The 19503-nt window shown below is 41.3% G+C and overlaps 1 protein-coding gene across 1 annotated transcript in view; it reads left to right on the top strand.

The window, feature by feature from the left end:
- Positions 1-19503, top strand: part of LOC126356218 (cholinesterase-like) — a 68759-nt gene that overhangs the window by 41279 nt on the left and 7977 nt on the right. The window contains exons 8-9 of the mRNA XM_050007030.1: positions 6642-6771; positions 14614-14746. Coding sequence (XP_049862987.1) covers positions 6642-6771; positions 14614-14746 — 263 coding nt within the window. The remainder of the gene's footprint in view (positions 1-6641; positions 6772-14613; positions 14747-19503) is intronic.

The following is a 19503-nucleotide window of genomic DNA, read 5'->3' as shown; positions in this document are numbered from 1 at the left end:
TGTTGATGTTCATCTTATATCCTCCTTTCAAGACACTGTCCATTCCGTTCAACTGCTCTTCCAAGTCCTTTGCCGTCTCTGACAGAATTACAATGTCATCGGCGAACCTCAAAGTTTTTACTTCGTCTCCATGAATTTTAATACCTACTCCAAATTTTTCTTTTGTTTCCTTTACTGCTTGCTCAATATACAGATTGAATAACATCGGGGAGAGGCTACAACCCTGTCTCACTCCTTTCCCAACCACTGCTTCCCTTTGATGCCCCTCGACTTTTATGACTGCCATCTGGTTTCTGTACAAATTGTAAATAGCCTTTCGCTCCCTGTATTTTACCCCTGCCACCTTTAGAATTTGAAAAAGAGTATTCCAGTCGACATTGTCAAAAGCTTTCTCTAAGTCTACAAATGCTAGAAACGTAGGTTTCCCTTTTCTTAATCTTTCTTCTAAGATAAGTCGTAAGGTCAGTATTGCCTCACGTGTTCCAACATTTCGACGGAATCCAAACTGATCCTCCCCGAGGTCCGCATCTACCAGTTTTTCCATTCGTCTGTAAAGAATTCGCGTTAGTATTTTGCAGCTGTGACTTATTAAACTTATTGTTCGGTAATTTTCACATCTGTCAGCACCTGCTTTCTTTGGGATTGGAATTATTATATTCTTCTTGAAGTCTGAGGGTATTTCGCCTGTCTCATACATCTTGCTCACCAGCTCGTAGAGTTTTGTCATGACTGGCTCTCCCAAGGCCGTCAGTAGTTCTAATGGAAATTTAAGTATATATTCCTGAAATGGACGCGTTTCCTGAGACGGTAACTTTGCTCCTAACATATAAAGCATAACCATCATGACAGAAGTGTTTCCTGTTACACTGAGTCAGAGGAAGGCTACATGAACAATGTTAGCTTCATCAGAGTCTTAAATGAAGTGTTCCACAGAAATATAAATTCAAATAAGCCAGACTGGGAGTAAGGAGAGAAATTCGGTAAACAAATAAAAAAAAATGTAGGTGAAATTTTGACTAAGGATCATATTATGAATAGAAGGACGTACTGGGTTTTCCGAAGCCAGCAATAGAACCGTTACAATGAACTTCAATCACATTTATTCTTGAGAGCTTTGATCTGAAGACTGGTTTGATGCAACTATACAAGCTTGAGTATTTCAGCAAACTGCAAGCCTCTTTGTTTATGCGTAAATGCTAGATTAGTGTATAGAAATACACTACAGCTATAGATATTAAGATACTCTTGTCTTAACAAAGAAGTTTAATAATTTTATGTTTATTTATTCTGCTCACTGCAATCAAAATTTGGAAGTCTTCTTCAGTACCCTATCCCAGATACCCTTCTCTTCCAACTTGCCTCCATTGCAAATTAACTCTTCACTCTTCCGTGATACCTCATCATATACACTTTGTAGTGACCTCTTCTTTTAATATAGTTGTGGAACAAACGTTATTAACTACCAGTACGATTCACGACCTGTAGGTACAAAAGCTACTCATCCAATCTGCAGCTTTTATGTGTGACACACTTCCAAAGTTTCTTTTCTCTCTGTACTGTTTCCAACTATTTAATATTTGTACATTACTAACTCCAGACAAATTCTTTCATAAAAGCGTTCTTGGTATTCATATTTATATGAGATGTTCAAATAATTCTTGCTAAACAGTTTTCTTGCTATTTCCAGTCTGCATTTTATATTTCCTTCACTTCGGCTATCATCAGTTATTTTGCTGCCCAAACAGCCAAACTCATCAGATACATTTAGTGTCTCACTTCTCAATGTATTTACCTTGGTACGTCTAATTCCTTTCTACCACATTCCATTATTTTGTTTTGCTTTAGTTGATGTTCATTTTATGATTTTTTCTGAGCAGCTGAATTATGAAGTCTTTCGCTAACTGCCACCGTCAAATCTCAGTGTTATTTCTTTTCCCTGAATTTTAGCATCCTTTCCAGGTAACCATTTACTTTCCGTTGCTTCTTGTTAATTGCACACATCGTGTAACACTGTATGCAACACTGTTTCACTTTCATCCAAACTACTGCCCCCTTTCAAATCTTTCGACTCTTGTGACCCTGTGTGGCTTCTGCACAGCCCGTAGATCTTTTTGTTACCTGTATTTCACCACTGCTACCTGCAAAATTTTGAGGACAATGCGGCAGTCAGCGTCGTCAAAGCTTCCTCCACTTCTTCAGAAGCTATAAGCGTAGGTTTCCACTTATTCCTTCTATCTTCTATATAACGTCTTATGGTCAGTATTTCGGCCCGTGTTCCTACATAGCTCTGTAACCCACGTCGGCTCCTGTCAGCATTACTACTATATTATTCTCGAAAACGAGGATACTTCTCCTGCGTCACTTTCTTGAATAACAGGTGAAACATTAATCTTGGTCGGTGCTCAAGGATCTCACGAAGTCTGGGAGCGTATTGTTGACCCCAGATGCTGACAGATAAACACGGCATCCCTTTCAGAGTGAAGCACAACATTTGGAAACCATTCTTGTCCATATTCTACGGCTTGACAAGCTCAACAGAGGAAAAGTTACATGATGGGCTACAAACAACGTAAATTAAGAAAACAAGTCTTCACAGGTTCTAGCAGCATTTATCGTAAGTCTCTTCAACTTTATAACAATGCAAGCTACTGGAGCAAGGCGCAAGTGATTACGTTCTCCATTAATAATTGTCGTACAGATGCAAGTATCTATACCCTCAAGCCAACACCACTGAACAAAACCTGTTGTAGAATTTTCGAATAATCTTTATACTCTGTTATTGTAAAGTTTTTGATGACTGATAATATCTTTTGCACGAAGCAACACAGATTTCTCGGCAGCCGTCTTGTGAAACTTAACTGTTCTGTTCGTCCATGAGATCTAGAAGATAGCAGATAACAGACACCTAGTTGATGCTATCTTGCTTGATTTTCGAAAGGTATTCTATACAGTCACGCAATGTCGGCTTGTGAATACGATCTTCCAGAGGAACATTGTACACGGTTTGTAATTGGATGGATATCTCCCCAAAGTATGGAACTACATCGATCGTTCTTAGCGGCGTGAAACAGTTAGTCGTAAAAATAGCGTGGAAAGCATCCTAAGAGAGTGTCATGGTTATTGTTCACGACATACGTACACTGCTTCACAAATGCTAAGGAAGAGCTGACACCTGCTAAGGAACGTCTACAAACAACCGACAATTGCTACGGAACACCCTATCAATAATAACGAAAGGGAGTGTAGAGGGCAGGACGTGTTCCCTGCAGTCTTTGCACGTATGCTCTGCACGCATTTGACAGCTCATGCAGGACGGTGGTGATGAATGTTGTTGTGGAATCGATCTGTGCACCATGTCTGCAAGATATCACTGAGTTAATATGATCAAAGACGAGCAGTAGGACAGCGCGAAGTCGCTCAATGCATTTCTACTGTGGCCACCATAACGGGCCTGTCCAAAAGTGTCATCTCGCGATTAAATAAGGCCATTGAAGGTGGAAGTGCTAAGTGACTTTAGCTGTATAAATATATGTAATCCACAAATGGGCATTACCTATGTAGTAATCAATCTTAGGAAGTGTTGTTCTTCGTGACCAAGTAAAGTGATAAAAAAAAGTACTCAGGATTGCAAATGTCATCAGGATGATTAATATCTCATATCATATATCTTAATTTTGTACACTACGAAAAATGTTTAGCGAATGTATGTTGCTGAAGATCGTTATCTGCGGTTCAAGAGTTTTTCTGCAGAAAATTGTGAGAGTCGTTTCTAATCTCTGTATTTTGTACGATTCGTGATTGAAAGTGCCTGTACTTTATATTAATCATTGTTTCAGACACACAGCTACATCCCACGCTTCTTTGCACTCTGTGTTAAGCTTTCGACTCCAAGCAGAAAATAAATCACAACATCCACAGCAATCACAGCTACGTATTACAGTCTTGATCTCATCTAATAATTATCCCACCATTATTTTCACTGTAATGTTAATTACACTCACGCCTAATTTTCACTTTTAAGACCGAAGACTGTTATTAACGTATTTTCAAATTCTCTGTCGATGAGAACGACAAATTTGTAACGCTTAATATGCATTGCTGATCTCTATGTGTCGCTGAGGCACATGAGATATCCCACCGACGGAAAGGTCCGTGTTTCATGGGAGTCGATTATAAACTAACACCGTACTATTTACCACTAGCCCTAATTTGTGTTGTCTGTGTAAATGAAAAATCTTCCTAGAAACATGTTTCCTCGGGAGTGCCACAAGAATCAGTCTTAGGACCACTTTTGTTTTCTTTATATGTGAACGATATTTCGTCGGTTCTGTCCTTCAGTAAATATAATTTCTATGTCCACGACCTCCAGCTCTACCTAAGCGTCAGACCTGAGGATGTAAACACTGCGATCGCTCAGATGAATGATGATCTGTCTTCAGTAGTGACATGGGCGAAAAACCTGGGGCTTAAACTAAATGCAAAAAAAGGCGCAAGTAATCTTAATAGCCCATCAGAAATCAATAAGTTCAAGTTACCGCGAACGGCTACCTCCTAGTCTGCTCGACGGTACTCCAATACCATATCGGAAAACAGTTAAGTACTTGGGTATAACTTTGGATGAGCATCTAAACTGGGCGGAGAATACACTCGCAATGTGCCGGAAGACGTCTGCATGTCTCTATGCTCTCAAAAAGTTTCGGAACATATTTCCACAGGACTGGAAACGCCAGCTCGTTCAAGCACTCGTTCTACCGAACCTCCACTATTGTGATGTAATTCAACAAGGCATGAGTAGTGAAAACAAAAGACGGCTAGAACTAACCATGAATGCCTGTGTGCGTTACACCTGCAACATTCGCCGATATGATCATGTTCGTGCTTCATACTCCGAGCTAGGGTGGCTGCGGCCGGAAAAATTGCGTGGCTACCAAACTCTATGTCTATTTCACCAACTCCTCGTCGCGCAAGCACCCCAGTACCTTGCTTCAGAGATTAAAAACCTGTCATGCCATCATTATCGAAACACGAGGTCACTCTTATTTGATATCCTAACTGTGCCCACTCACAAAACAAAATCTTTTGCAAACTCCTTCTCAGTTACCGCTGTCCGCCTCTGGAACAAACTGCCCCTTACCTTGCGCAAAATTCAATCCCCTGCTGCTTTTAAGAAGAAGTTGAAGCATTTCCTACTATTATCCTCAAAACGTTCTCCACAAAATTAATGTAAAAGGCCAATCCCCTCATCTGTCAAATTGCAAAGCTAGCGTCTCCAATCTTGCTCCTCAGATGCCTTCATCTATCTCTATTAGCCACGCAGTCTTCTTTTCCTTTATATTTCCTTAATTATTTCCGTCATGTCTCTATTCTTCTCCTCCCTTCACCATCAGTCTCCCTCATACTCCCTGCTGCTAGCATTATTATCTAAAATCTGTCTCTTCAATAATGTCTAATTATAACAGTACTTATGATCTACGAATATGAACTCTATATGTATGTACTTTTCCAGGTGTGCCTTTGTGATTGTTTATTTCACTTTTTTACTAGATGTAGTTTAACATGTCTACTAAAACATATGAATGTAAAATTAGTAGAATGCCTGGTTAGATGTAAGAGAGGGCTGATGACCCTAATCTTGCGCTGTTAAATAAATAAATAAACAAATTTTGGCGGAATAAACATATTAACGCGATGTAATTTGCGGACGATCTAATTATTATACATGGCAGCGAAGATCAATTACAAATGACATTACATAAACGAAATGAAATAAGAGCAAACTACAATCCGACTATATCTAAATATAAAATAAAACAATGGTCTTTTTATGTATTTATCCTAAGCAAATACAAATACTCGTCCTTAATAAACCGATGCAACACGTAGCTGATTTCAAGTTTTAAGATGTGACATGTCATATGACCAAGATATAGACATGCAAAAAAAATAAAAAATTAAAAAATCTAGTACCTACGAGGGTAATTGTGGCATTATAAGGAGAAGGGGAACAAGGAAAGAGACCAAACTGAAAATATAAAAACTATAGTAGCTTCCACTTTATTACATGGGGTGAATAATTGTACGCTGAGAAATAATGGTTTACAGCAACTACATGCATCAGAGACACTATTTTTAGGATTTCTAAAGGGCTGCACTAGGGAAGGTAAGATTAGAAACGAACCAAGAAGGGAAGAATTACGGATGCAATCAGTGCCCCTCAAGGCAATCCAATAAGAAAAACTATTTAGAGACCATGTACTTCGTGCGCAACGACAGAGACTTCTTAAACTGCGAACAGATTATAAACCAAGGGGCAAGAGATGTGTGGGAAGAGATGACGAGACCGAAACAGGCCATAGGTCCTAGGCAAAAGAAAGAATGTTTGGGGTGCGCGTGGGGTGGGGAGCTGCCGGAGGGGGGGAGGGGTAGAGAAGAAATCAGGTCAGAATTTTGGGCCATTAATGTAAAAATAAAAAATACGGTGGAAGAGAATCTGTACCGGTAACGTCTATTTTCTTCCACTATCCTTACGTTAATTACACATTTCAAATATTTGCATTTATTATTTTTTCTCTTTACATCTTCCTAGTATGAAGCACACTAAGGTCATCCGTCTACATTATTTATATTTTGCAATGTCACAGTTCAACGACGACATCGGATCTTTCGACTCCAACGATGCGTTGATTAGAAAAGTTGTCGAGGTCTCCAACCTGACGCTCTATTTCTACGTGTTCGACTATAGAGGAGATATCGTTGCCACAAACCCATGGGGTAAGTAAGATAATTGCAAATATACAAATGCCAATAATGCAGTTAATGCCTAACATGTTCTTCTCTTTAGTTTAAAATTTCTTAGCAAGAAACAGAAAACGCTTCCAGCAGACTAATGTTTCTTTGCGTTGCTGTTTGTGTATAGAGACTGTAGTAAGGTGCGTAACTTCTTTTTACATACCAATAAAGAAGAATTCAGTTAGCACTGTTTGAAATTCGAGTAATTTAAACTGCTCTTGATGGATTTTTTCAGCGATCCTGCATGTGCGAAGCTCCTCATGTTACTCATTTCACACATACTTAGTTGCATGTTTCTTCTGTTGCGCTACAAAAACGTTAGAAAGTTCTTTTGTTCTACGTATATTTTGACCCATTTATCTTCCACAGTAGCTGTGCAGTCAGATTCCAGAATGTGGCAAGCTGCTTCTTGAAACTTCTATGCTCCAGATATAGTTCCTTCGTCACCTCCAAATTTGTTGAACAGTCACAGCGCTATTAAGGTGAGCCGCGGTTAATACTTCAGTAACTGAGGATAATAATTCCAGAAGATTGTGCCGTGAGTACGCAAACTCATACGTGTAACTTTGCTAGTTTCAATATGCTAAAGTCCCACATAATGTTACTGCGAACAAGTAGCGTGAGGTTACCTAAATGGGCGAGTACTCGACTGCTGAAAATTTAATATGCAGCTGACGTTACGACTGCAAGTACCGAGAGCGCTGATTACTGCCAGTGAACAATTGTAAAACAGCAACGGCTTGCATTCCTGTATTCCTGAACTTGGCTGAACATTTTTGTAATTCCTCCTTTCATCGTTCAACTGAAGTATTTCTTCTATTAACCATGGTTTCTTAGCAGTTAACTTCTTTGTACCTATGTTTTTCTTTCCAACGTCTTTGACTGCCCTTTTTAGAGATGTCCATTCCTCTTCAACGGTACTGCATACTGAGCTATAGCCTTAGAGAACTTCAAGCGTCTCTCGTCATTCCTTAGTAACTCTGTATTCCACCACTTCTTTGCGTATTGATTCTTCCTGACTAATCTCTTAAACTTCAGCCTACTCTTCATCGTTAGCACATCGTGATCTGAGTCTACGAGTACATCTGCTCCTGGAAATGCTTTACAGTGCAGTATCTTATTTCGGAATCCCTGATGTAATCTGACTGAAATCTTCTCGTAGCATGCGGTCTTTTTCAAGTATACTTTCTCCTTCTGTGACACTTGAACAGAGTATTCGCTATTACTGGATGAAATTTTTTACAAATCTAAATTGATCTTTCTCCTCTCTCATTCCTTGTCCCACGCCGAAATTCTCCTGTAACCTTTTCTTCTACTCCTTCCTCTCCAACTGTGTTCCAGTCCCTCATGCCTACTAGATATTCGTCTCCCTTTATATACTGTAATACCCTCAAAATGCCCTCATATAATTTATCTCTTCATCTTCAGCTTGCGACGTCGGCATGTGTACCTAATCTATCGTTGTCGGTTTTGGTTTTCTGTCGATTCTGATAATAACGACCTTACCACTGAACTGTCCACTGTATCATAATCTCTGCCCTACCTCATATGCATAACGAATCGCACGCCTGTTACATCATTTCTGATGCTGTTAATATTACCGTATACTTATCTGGCCAGAAATCCTTGCCTTCTTTCTGTTTAACTTCTGACATTCCATGCCCCGACTCATAGAACGTTTCTCTTCCGTTGATTATTCAATCTTTTTCTCATGGTCACATAAATGTTTGTTAAGCGGAATTGCTACGTTGGAGATTTAAATGGAAGTTTATTTTATTTGAAATGAGCTGTTAATTATCATCATTTCCGTTACTTTAGAGTATAATGAAATTCAAAGTGAGATAATGGTAATTAATTTCCCATGACGGAAATTTCTCGTATTTCTAGGTTATTCGTCGTTAGATATGTAACTTGTAATCTTCGTATCAATTACTTCCTGAATCTAGCTTCAACAGCCCAGTTAAATTTATGAAGTTCAGTCACTTGCACTGAATGCGCATAGCTTGTTTATTGTGACTACTCCATGCGCTTTATTAAAACTGGAAGTCAATCTCTTCAAATAATTTCTTGGATGAAGTACCTGTAACAGTCCTTGTCTAAACACGTCCACTTCTAATCAAACCCTAGGCCAACCTTATACAGTAGTAATTACTGAAACACAAAACCAACTGTAGTCGATACAATAGAATTGGGCCTAGGCTCCCAGTTGGTGCACATCGACAGCGCAGAAAGATATGTATATAGCTTCTTTTCTGTTTTTACTTCGTAGATTCTTACTTAAATTGCGTGTGAGTTTCGTATACGAGGTGTAATTTCGAGTTTTAGTTACTGTAATCGTAAATTCAGGCAGATTGTAGCACAGTCGTTAGGCATTTGTACAGGTTAGTTCATACATTCTTTGCATGTTTCCCTTGCGTAATCTAGGCACAGACTCGTGTTTCAGTAACTGTTGTTGAACATCCATTACAATGGACAGGGATTGTGATTGCTGTGTTCGGACGAGGGCTGAGTTGGCATCCCTTCGCCCACAGTTGCAGGCGGCGCTGACTTCAGTAGCGCAGCTTGAAGCTGTTGCCAATGGGCACCACTATGGGGAGCCAGACTTGCGTAGTACAGGGATGTCAACCTCGTCCCGTCTTTGCCCAGACCAGTCTGCCGCTGTGGTTGCCCCGGTTGCTGCCCGCAGTGGGGCTGGGCCTTCGCCTGTGGTTGGTTGGGAGGTCGCTCCAAGGCGTGGCAGGCAGCGAAAGACGTCGCAGGAGGCTGATCAGAAAGCCTCCCCGATGCATCTGACGAACAGTTTTCAGGTACTGTCTCTGGCTGACCAAGATTCAGCTGCCTGCCCTGTTTCAGAGGATGATTTTCAGCCTTCAAGGTCCAGACACTCACAGAGGGTTGGCTTATTGGTAGTTGGAAGCTCCTATGTTAGGCGCGTAATGGGGCCCCTTAGGGATCTGGCGACTAAGGAGGGGAAGAAATCCAGTTTGCACTCCATGTGCATTCCGGGTGGAGTCATTCCTGATGTGGAAAGAGTCCTTCCGGATGCCATGAAGGACACAGGGTGCATTCAGCTGCAGGTGGTGGCACATGTCGGCACTAATGACGTATGTCGCTTTGGATCTGAGGAAATTCTCTCTGGATTCCAGCGGCTATCTGATTTGGTGAAGGCTGCCGGTCTTGCTTACAAGATGGCGGCACAGTTCACCATCTGCAGCTTCGTTGACAGAACCGACTGCGGACCTTTGGTGCAGAGCCGGGTGGAAGATCGGAATCAGAGGATCAGACGATTTTGCGACCGTGTTGGCTGCAGATTCCTTGACTTGCACAATAGGGTGGTGGGGTTTCGGGTTCCGCTCAATAGGTCAGGAGTTCACTACACTCAGCTGGCGGCTACACGGGTAGCGGAGGCTGTGTGGCGTGTACTGGGCGGTTTTTTAGGTTAGAAAGCCTCGGGAAAGTACGGGGTGGGCTGCAATCTCAAAGGGTGCATGACAAATACAGGACGTGCTTGGATCAAGGAACAGTCGGAAATGTATTTGTAAATTGTTGTAGTTGTGCTGTGAAAGTCCCTGGACTTCAAGCGCTAATAGAAAGCACAGAAGCTGATATTGTTATAGGTACAGAAACCTGGCTAAAGCCTGAAACAAGTTCTGCATAAATTTTTACGAAGTCTCAGTCGGTGTTCAGGCAAGATGGATTACGCAGAATTGCTGGTGGAGTGTTTGTGTCTGTCAGTAGTGGTTTATCTTATAGTGGAGGCGAAGAGGATACTCCGTGCGAATTGGTATGGGTGGAGGTTATACTTAACAGCCGAACTAAGTTAATTGGCTCCTTCTACAGACCCCCAGACTCCGATGATATAGTTACTGAACAGATCAGAGAAAATTGGAGTCTCGTAAGAAATAAATAACCAACTCAAACGGTTATAGTTGATGGGGACTTCAACCTTCCATCGATATGTTGGCAAAAATACTTGTTCAAAACAGGTTGTAGGCAGAAAACATCTTCCGAGATTGTCCTAAATGCTTTCTCCGAAAATTATTTCGAGCAGTTAGTCCACTAACCGACGCGAATTGTAAATGGCTGCGAAAACAGACTTGACCTGTTAGCCAGAAACAATCCATAGCTAATAGAGAGCATCATGACTGATACAGGGATTAGTGATCACCAGAGCTTGGCATAATGCCGTTTCTTCCAAATCCACCAGAGATAGACGCAAAATAATTTTATTTAAAAAATTGGATAATGTGTCACTAGAAGCCTTCCAAGAGGCAGTCTCCATTCCTTCAGAACTGACTATGCAAATGTAGACGAGATGTGGCTCAAATTCAAAGATAAAGTAGCAACAGCAATTGAGAAATTCATACCTCATAAATTGGTAAGAGATGGAACTTATCCCCCATGGTATACAAAACAGGGCCGAACGCTGTTGCAGAGGCGGCGGAAAAAGCATGCGAAGTTCAGAAGAACGCGAAATCCCGAAGATTGGCTAAAATTTACAGACGCCCGGAATTTGGCACGCACTTCAATGCGAGATGTCTTTAATAGAATCCACAACGAAACATTGTCTCGAAATTTCGTAGAAAATCCGAAGAAATTCTGGTCGTATGTAAAGTACACAAGTGGCAAGACGCAGTCAATACCTTCGCTGCACAGTGCCGATGGTACTGTTACCGACGACTGTGCCGCCAAAGCGGAGTTATTGAACGCAGTTTTCCGAAATTCCTTCACCAGGGAAGACGAATGGAATATTCCAGAATTTGAAACATGAACAGCTGCTAGCATGAGTATCTTAGAAGTAGGCCCGCATCTCGTTTTCGTGCGGTAGCGTTCTCGCTTCTCACGCCCGGGTTCCCGGGTTCGATTCCCGGCAGGGTCAGAGATTTTCTCTGCCTCTCGATGGCGTGTTGTGTGATGTCCTTAAGTTAGTTAGGTTTTAGTAGTTCTAAGTTCTAGGGGACTGATGACCATAGATGTTAAGTCCCATAGTGCTCAGAGCCATTTGAACCATTACTTAGACGTAGATACCTTAGGGGTTGCGAAACAACTCAAATCGCCTGATACAGGCAAGTCTTCAGGTCCAGATTGAATACCGATTAGGTTCCTTTCAGATTACGCTGATACAGTAGCTCCCTACTTAGCAATCATCTACAACCGCTCGCCCACCGACAGATCTGTACCTACAGATTGGAAAATTGCGAGGTCGCACCATTGTTTAAGAAGGCTAGTAGGAGTAATCCATCGAACTACAGACCTATATGTTTGACGTCGGTCAGCAGTAGGGTTTTGGAGCATATACTGTATTCAAACATTATGAATCACCTCGAAGAAAACGATCTATTGATACGTAACCAGCATGGTTTCAGAAAACATTGTTCTTGTGCAACGCATCTAGCTCTTTATTCGCACGAAGTAATGGCCGCTATCGACAGGGGATCTCAAGTTGATTCCGTATTTCTAGATTTCCGGAAAGCTTTTGACACCGTTCCTCACAAGCGAATTCTAATCAAGCTGCGGGCCTATGGGGTATCGTCTCAGTTGTGGGACTGGATTCGTGATTTCCTGTCCGGAAGGTCGCTGTTGGTAGTAATTGACGGCAAATCATCGAGTAAATCTGAAGTGATACCAGATGTTCCCCAGGGAAGCGTCCTGGGACCTCTGCTGTTCCTGATCTATATCAATGACCTGGGTGACAATGTGAGCAGTTCTCTTAGGTTGTTCGCAGATGATGCTGTAATTTACCGTCTAGTAAGATCATCCGAATACCTGTATAAGTTGCAAAGCGATTTAGAAATAATTGCTGTATAGTGTGGCAGGTGGCAGTTGACGCTTAATAACGAAAGGCGTGAGATAGTCCATTTGAGTTCCAAAAGAAATCCGTTGGAATGTGATTACTCGATAAATAGTACAATTCTCAAGGCTGTCAATTCAACTAAGTACCTGGGTGTTAAAATTACGAACAACTTCATTTGGAAAGACCACATAGATAATATTGTGGGGAAGGCGAGCCAAAAGTTGCGTTTCATTGACAGGACACTTAGAAGATGCAACAAGTCCACTAAAGAGATAGCTTACACTACACTCGCTAGTCCTCTTTTAGAATATTGCTGCATGGTGTGGGATCCTTGCCAGGTGGGACTGACGGAGGACATCGAAAGGGTGCAAAAAAGGGCAGCTCGTTTTGTATTATCGCGTAATAGGGGGGAGAGAGTGGCAGATATGATACGCGAGTTGGGATGGAAGTCATTAAAGCAAAGACGTTTTTCGTCATGGCGAGATCATTTACGAAATTTCAGTCACCATCTTCCTCTCCCGAATTCGAAAATATTTTGTTTATCCCAGCCTACTGGGTAGGAACGATCATCAAAATACAATAACAGAAATCAGAGCTCGAACAGAAAGCTTTAGCTGTTCGTCTTTCCCGCGCGCTTTTCGGGAGTGGAATGGTAGAGAGATAGTATGATTGTGGTTCGATGAACCCTCTGCCAAACTCTTAAATGTGAATTGCAGAGTTATCATGTAGATGTAGATGTAGATTTCATCTGGTAGTGCGTCGCTGTACTGCCTTGTAGCCAAAAAAGATACCAAAATCTACCTTATCTACTCCACGAATGCGTAAATTGCTCTGCACACATGCAGAAGTAAAACTAATGTCCTTTTGGATGAAGTGTAATACCGGTTAACTCGAATCGAAAATACTAATTTAGATTATTCATCCTACCGAAAAGTATTGGCTGCTTAAAGCTGCGTAACACTTTCAAAAGCACTGTTCAAGGCGTCCCTTATTTTGAGTCGTATAACGTGATGCGGAGACAGTGACCAAACATTTGATGAAGATGGAACTTTAAGATAGAAAGTATTGTGAGGTCAGGTGAATAATAGTGTAGAAAGTCAGAATCACTCCAAACAACAGCACCAACCCTGTTATCTTGTCTCGTCTCTTGCTGCACCAATATGCATTGTGATAGCTATGTTTCGGCTCTTCCCACTTCTGGGGAAATGTTGTCTCTCTCTTTCTCTTTTACTTAGTAGTTATTTCGTTCTCTCTTTCCAGAAGAGCAATAATGGGCTGTCAGCGGATTAATGTTCCACTCCTCAGACACATGAGTTCAAATTAAACAAAGATGGACAAAATTTTTGAAGAAAGATGATGTATATACAAAAGTTTTTTAAATACATTGAAATATGCTTTTCACTGACGATATTTCAAATAACATAATGGGAAAAAAGTTTTCGGTCATTGAAAACAGTGGTAATGAGTCACCTGAAATTTCGAACAAATCCTGCATTCCAATACACTTTACTATCACTGAAGGTAAAGTAATTGTAGCTAGTTGAGGTAATAGGGAGGCTGAAAGAATATTGGTCATTTGGATAGTTAAATTTCTACGGAGATATTTGGTTTTGACGTCCAGAACGGAAAATAACATCTGGCCTAGGTGAATAATACAGAAACAAAATTTCCCACGTAGTTCATACGTTAATATGGCCTTTGAGATCCGTTTCTATGGAAGAGTGCTACTCTTTTGAGCCAGATCCAAGTAATTTGAGGAGTTCCCATTTGGGAATATCTGGAGAGCACTACCGGTTGCCTTAAAAGTGGGAAACATCGCAAAACCGTTTGCCAGAACAGGGACTGCAACGTTGATTCATTTGCTTCAGGACCTCTATGTCCCTCACAAAAATGTTTATGTTCAACAAGTGCTTGTTTCGCTTTCTGTGTAAAAGAGGGAGGTCGTAGAGTTGCTCGTTCGTTCCTCAGATGCTATATAGTTAATAATAACAAATCTTTTCCATCTGCCATTTTTTCTTGTTCTTTTTCAGGAGTGTCGCATGCAGGGGAGTTACCTATTCTTTTTCTGAGAGAAGATGCCGAATATAACTTAGACCCCGATTCAGAAGAAGAGAAAGTGCGCAGAAATATGCTGCGTCTCTGGACGAACTTCGCAAAATATGGGTACGTAGTTACCTTGTTTGACACTGGCCGGGGGTAATGAAAAATTAAATTATCGAAATTGTAATGAATACTTTCTGCAAGTAAGTCACTAGTAAATGCACACTTGCAGTCAACGCGTTGGAAATTAAGAGCATCGCTAGGCTGCGCCTAGTTAGTTTGTGTTGACGTCTTTCAGCATGTCCCATTGTTGACACATTTCGCCACTGGAACTCTATACAAATATTTCGAATAAGAAATTAAATGCGTCATTGTGTCCACTCGGTATAGTATTACAAACGTAGTCAGCAACAGAAAATGTAGTGGCAGCGTTTTACAAAGGCGGAACTCTACAAATACGGGGATACAAGTTGAAAATACATAAACTTGAAAACTAGCACGTTGTCAAATCAAAGGAGTATGTTCCTTTACTTGACTCACAGGACTGTGTAAGGTGTTACACCTCGGAGAAACGCTTTTTGTTCATACAGAATGATTTCGCCATATGATTTAATGCGCTTTTGAGAATGCCGTTGAAGTTGAATACAGAAGTAATATAAAAATATCTTTACATAGAAGCGACATAGAGAAGAACGAAGGAAAACCGAAACATAGATAGTGGTGTGGAGGGTGGGGAGGGGGGGGGGGGGGGGAGGAGGGGGACAGCAATGAGGCCAAATTTCGAAATGACGATACAGACTGACATATAAAGTAGCCATGCTGTGTAAACGACATCTAGTTGCCTCATAGTAAGTAATTATTGCATAAAACTGCAGATCTGGAGCAATATAATGTAAAAGAGTGCGGAGGAGCAGGGTAACAGAAACAAGGCGTTACATACTCTTCATAAAAATAAGTTGAACAAGTAAATTAGGAAATGAAAGGAATTAGGTACTTAAGGGAGGGAAAGGACATAAGTGATGCAGGCGGGTGTGACATTTCCCGCCACAGGTCGAAGTTACCAATGTAGAGTGGTCTGACCTATGCCGTGCAGTCAGAGAGTAGACGACAATATTATGCTGCTGTAATAGTAGTTCGCCCCTAATTAACCATTATAAAGGAGTCGAGAGGAAATAGAGTCTCCTTCCTTGTTTAGGGTTAGTTCTGGGTAGCAGGGCAGGATCTATGATGGGTATGGTGATCTGCCAAAGTAACAACATTAAATGAATTCTTTAAACAAGTATATTTACAATCCCTCACATTTGTGTGTGAGGTGTCTGAACAACAAATCCACAAACACATACACATAGACCGGAATTTCTTTAATTATTACTCCATCGTATAACACACATGTGATCAACACTGACAAGAGACACCTGGATTCTTTGTATAAACCCTATTAGATGGACTACACGGGGTGCCTCTCTCAGGCAAAGGTGTAGTCGTTGGCATTTGTTATGCTGTCTATTAAATCAATGGATAAGAGGCGTAACTACTAAAACAATGGGCACTTATTACCCTAGTTATTATATCACTGGCCGTTGTCCTACTTCACAGGAGACAAGCAATATTCAGCTACTTCAGTGGCAACTAGACCTAACCACTACAGTATATCAATGGCTACCAGGTCTAAAATATTATGTCAGTGACCCCTGGGCTTAATTCAACTACAATGTTACATGAATCATATACAGTCTTTGTTCAACACTGTTCAATGAAACACGTAGGGGACTTTTCTAAGTTAGGCACTTATCTATCAGTTCTAGCTGCACAACCCGAAGTAATATTGTCGCCTTCTGGATTAAGTTCTGCTGCTACATCAGTAGCTAATTCTGTCAACTTGAAACGGTACAGTAGTTTCCGCTCTATAAGCAGCAGGTTTCGCTCCTCGCTCGCACCGGGAAACAGAAACAGAGGCGGCTGCGCAGCCAATTTTATTACACGACGCGACCGCCCGCGGGTGCAACAGAGCCCATGTGAACGGGTGGAAACAAATGTGTGAGGCTTCATAATACGTATTTATATGTGTCGTGTATAATGCCTTTCTTGTACGTGGATGTGAATCTGCATATGAACTTTCCTAATCCTCCTCACACCTTTCCGTAAAGCGTGGCCAAATCTTTGTTGGGAAGTAGTTCTGTAGTATAGTAGTGCCAACCTTACTCCTGGCTAGGGGATCAGAGAGACAGCACAGCCAAGTAAAAGCAAAGACTTTCCAGGGTCACAAGATTTGTGGTAGAGAGGTTGGTCACGGCCAAGTGGTTCGACCACCCCCTCCACCGGGGCCAAGGAAGACCTTCGGGTGCCCGCCATATTCTTGGAGTGTTACAGAAGACGGGTAAGTGAGCAGACGTGCCCTCAGGGCGTCTGTCTCAATGTTCACTCATGGAAGAGAGGTATTTGAATATTTCTACTAATTCTTTTATTTCAAGCTTCGGATTGTGTAAGGAAATGAATGATCTTGTTAATTTAGGAAATTTGACCCCCTGTGTTAATATATCTGGTCCCTAGTTTGCCCGTTATCCTCCTCACATAATGGATGTCCTATGTAAAATGTTGAGAGACTTTGCTGATATACATTTGGCCAACGCAATTCCGTCGTACCTGTAGAAATGTGCGTGCAGATTAGTATATAATATACCCGAGCTATAAATTGAAAATTTGTAATATCTGTAAACTGAAACAATTGCTGCTATCGGTGTAAAGTCGTGTGATAATGTTTAAAATAAATAGGAAATCAACTGTATTCTCTCTTTAACATACCTTAAAAATCACAAAGAAGTCAAGTTAAAGGAATGTATTTAAAAGAAAAGGGATAGAATGCAGGGACCCACACATCAGCGTGTGAGCCCTCCAGCCCCTTGCCTAGTAACGTACAGAAAGAACACGCTCTCTAGGTAGCGCCCTCAAGCTCGTCTCCCCAGTTATCCGTTGTGCAATTTTGATTCAGGGCTTTACATCAACTTTCGTCTGGCGTCCCTAGGCAAGGAGGTAAGACAATAAACTTTCAAACTTTAATGACTGGTTGCTGCTTGGACACTTCTTTGGTACTCCTTTGATATTTGATATTACACGCTTCTCTAGGATCGTTTCTACTCGATTACTACTGCACCCGACGTCATTCATTATCTTTGGGCTTTTCGCACATTCTGTTTCAGTGTATCGCCAGTTATTTCCAATTAATACACTGGTTGCTTAGTCTAACCTTTTGTACGATGAGTCTACCTTCAAATCTGTATCTGAATCTACATACATACTCAGCAAGCCACAGTACGCTGGGTGGCGGAGGGTAGACTACCGCTATCAGCTATTTCCTTTGCTGTTCCATTCACAAATCAAGCGAGGATAAACGACTATCTACATGATTTCTTACGATCTATCTTCATGATCCTTTCACGAAATAGCCGTTGATGGCAGTAGAGTCGTTCTGCATATCGCCCTCCCGCCAATGATTCTCATTTGGTTTCCGAAGCATCTCCGTAATACTTGCATGTTGTTCGAATCTACCGGTAACAAAGATAGCAGCCCCCAATGCAACTCCTCCCCCACCCTCACCCCTCAGAATAGCTTCGATGTCTTCCTGTAATCTGAGAGAATGCGGATCCCAGGCATGGGAACAGTATGTAACAATGGGTCGTACTAGCGTCCTATGGAGGTCTCCTTTACACTTCCATAAAATTCTTCCAATAAACCGAAGTTGGCCATTCACATTTGATGTTTAATCGATGTAACTGTTTCAAGCAGCACACCACTAATACTGTATTCGAACATTATAGGTTTGTTTATCGATTCATCTGTATTAACTTCCGTTTTTATACATTGGGAGGCAGCTGCCATTATTCACACCAACCAGAAATCTTACCTGAATCTTCTGTATCATCCTACAGCCAGTTAGTGACAGCACATTCTCATACACCACTGCATCACCAGCAAACAGCCGCAGACTGCTGCTTACCCTGCTCGCCAGATCATTTATGTAAAATTAACAGCAGCAAACTTCCCTAGGGCACTTCTGACGATACCCTTGCCTCTGATGAACACTGGCCGTCGAGGAGAACACAATGGGTTGTGTTACTTAAATTTTAGAGCCACTCGTATCCCTACGAACGCATTCAGTATGCTTAACAGTCGTCATTATGGCACCATGTCAAATGCTTTTACAGAAACGTAGGAATATGATATCTGCCTGTTGCCCTACATCCATCGTTCGGCGTATCCCATGTGAGAAAAGGCAATGCTGAGCTTCGCACGAGTGATGCTTTTTAAAACAGGGCTGATTCGAGGACAGGAGATTTTTCCCTTTCAAGGAAATTTATTATATTCGATCTAAGATTATGTTCAAGATTCTACAGCTAATCGATATCAAAGACACGGGTCTGTAGTTTTCCGGGTCCGTTGTTTTCCCCTTTTATACACAGGAGTTAGCTGCGCTTTTTTCCTGTTGCCTCTTCTCCTTCTCAGAAGTGATTACCGTGTACTTGCACCTTTGCTGACCTTCCAGTGATTGCTCTGTGGGCAGCTGCTCCCATATGCATTATCCCTTCTAACTATTCTGTCCACCTCCTTGGTGTCTACTAACGGACATAGGCTTGCTTGACCAAGGATTTTTGGTAAATCTCTTCTTTCTGTAATATGATTTACAACTAAAATATGCGCTGATCATGATAACTGTCAAATAACCTGAGATTCTGTCGTAAAGTTATGGGATTAGTTATTGTTTGGGAATGAGAATACAACGTAAATATTAGTTAGGACAGGAAATTTGGAGCAGAACATAATAATTAAAATATTGGCATGCAGGACTCAGACCAACGAGTCGTATTTTTATTTTTGTTTATTTA

This window comes from Schistocerca gregaria, chromosome 3 (assembly GCF_023897955.1).
Source record: "Schistocerca gregaria isolate iqSchGreg1 chromosome 3, iqSchGreg1.2, whole genome shotgun sequence".
NCBI lineage: Eukaryota > Metazoa > Arthropoda > Insecta > Orthoptera > Acrididae > Schistocerca > Schistocerca gregaria.
The sequence above is the reverse complement of the archived record's forward strand: the minus strand, read 5'-3'. Positions and strand labels throughout refer to the sequence as shown.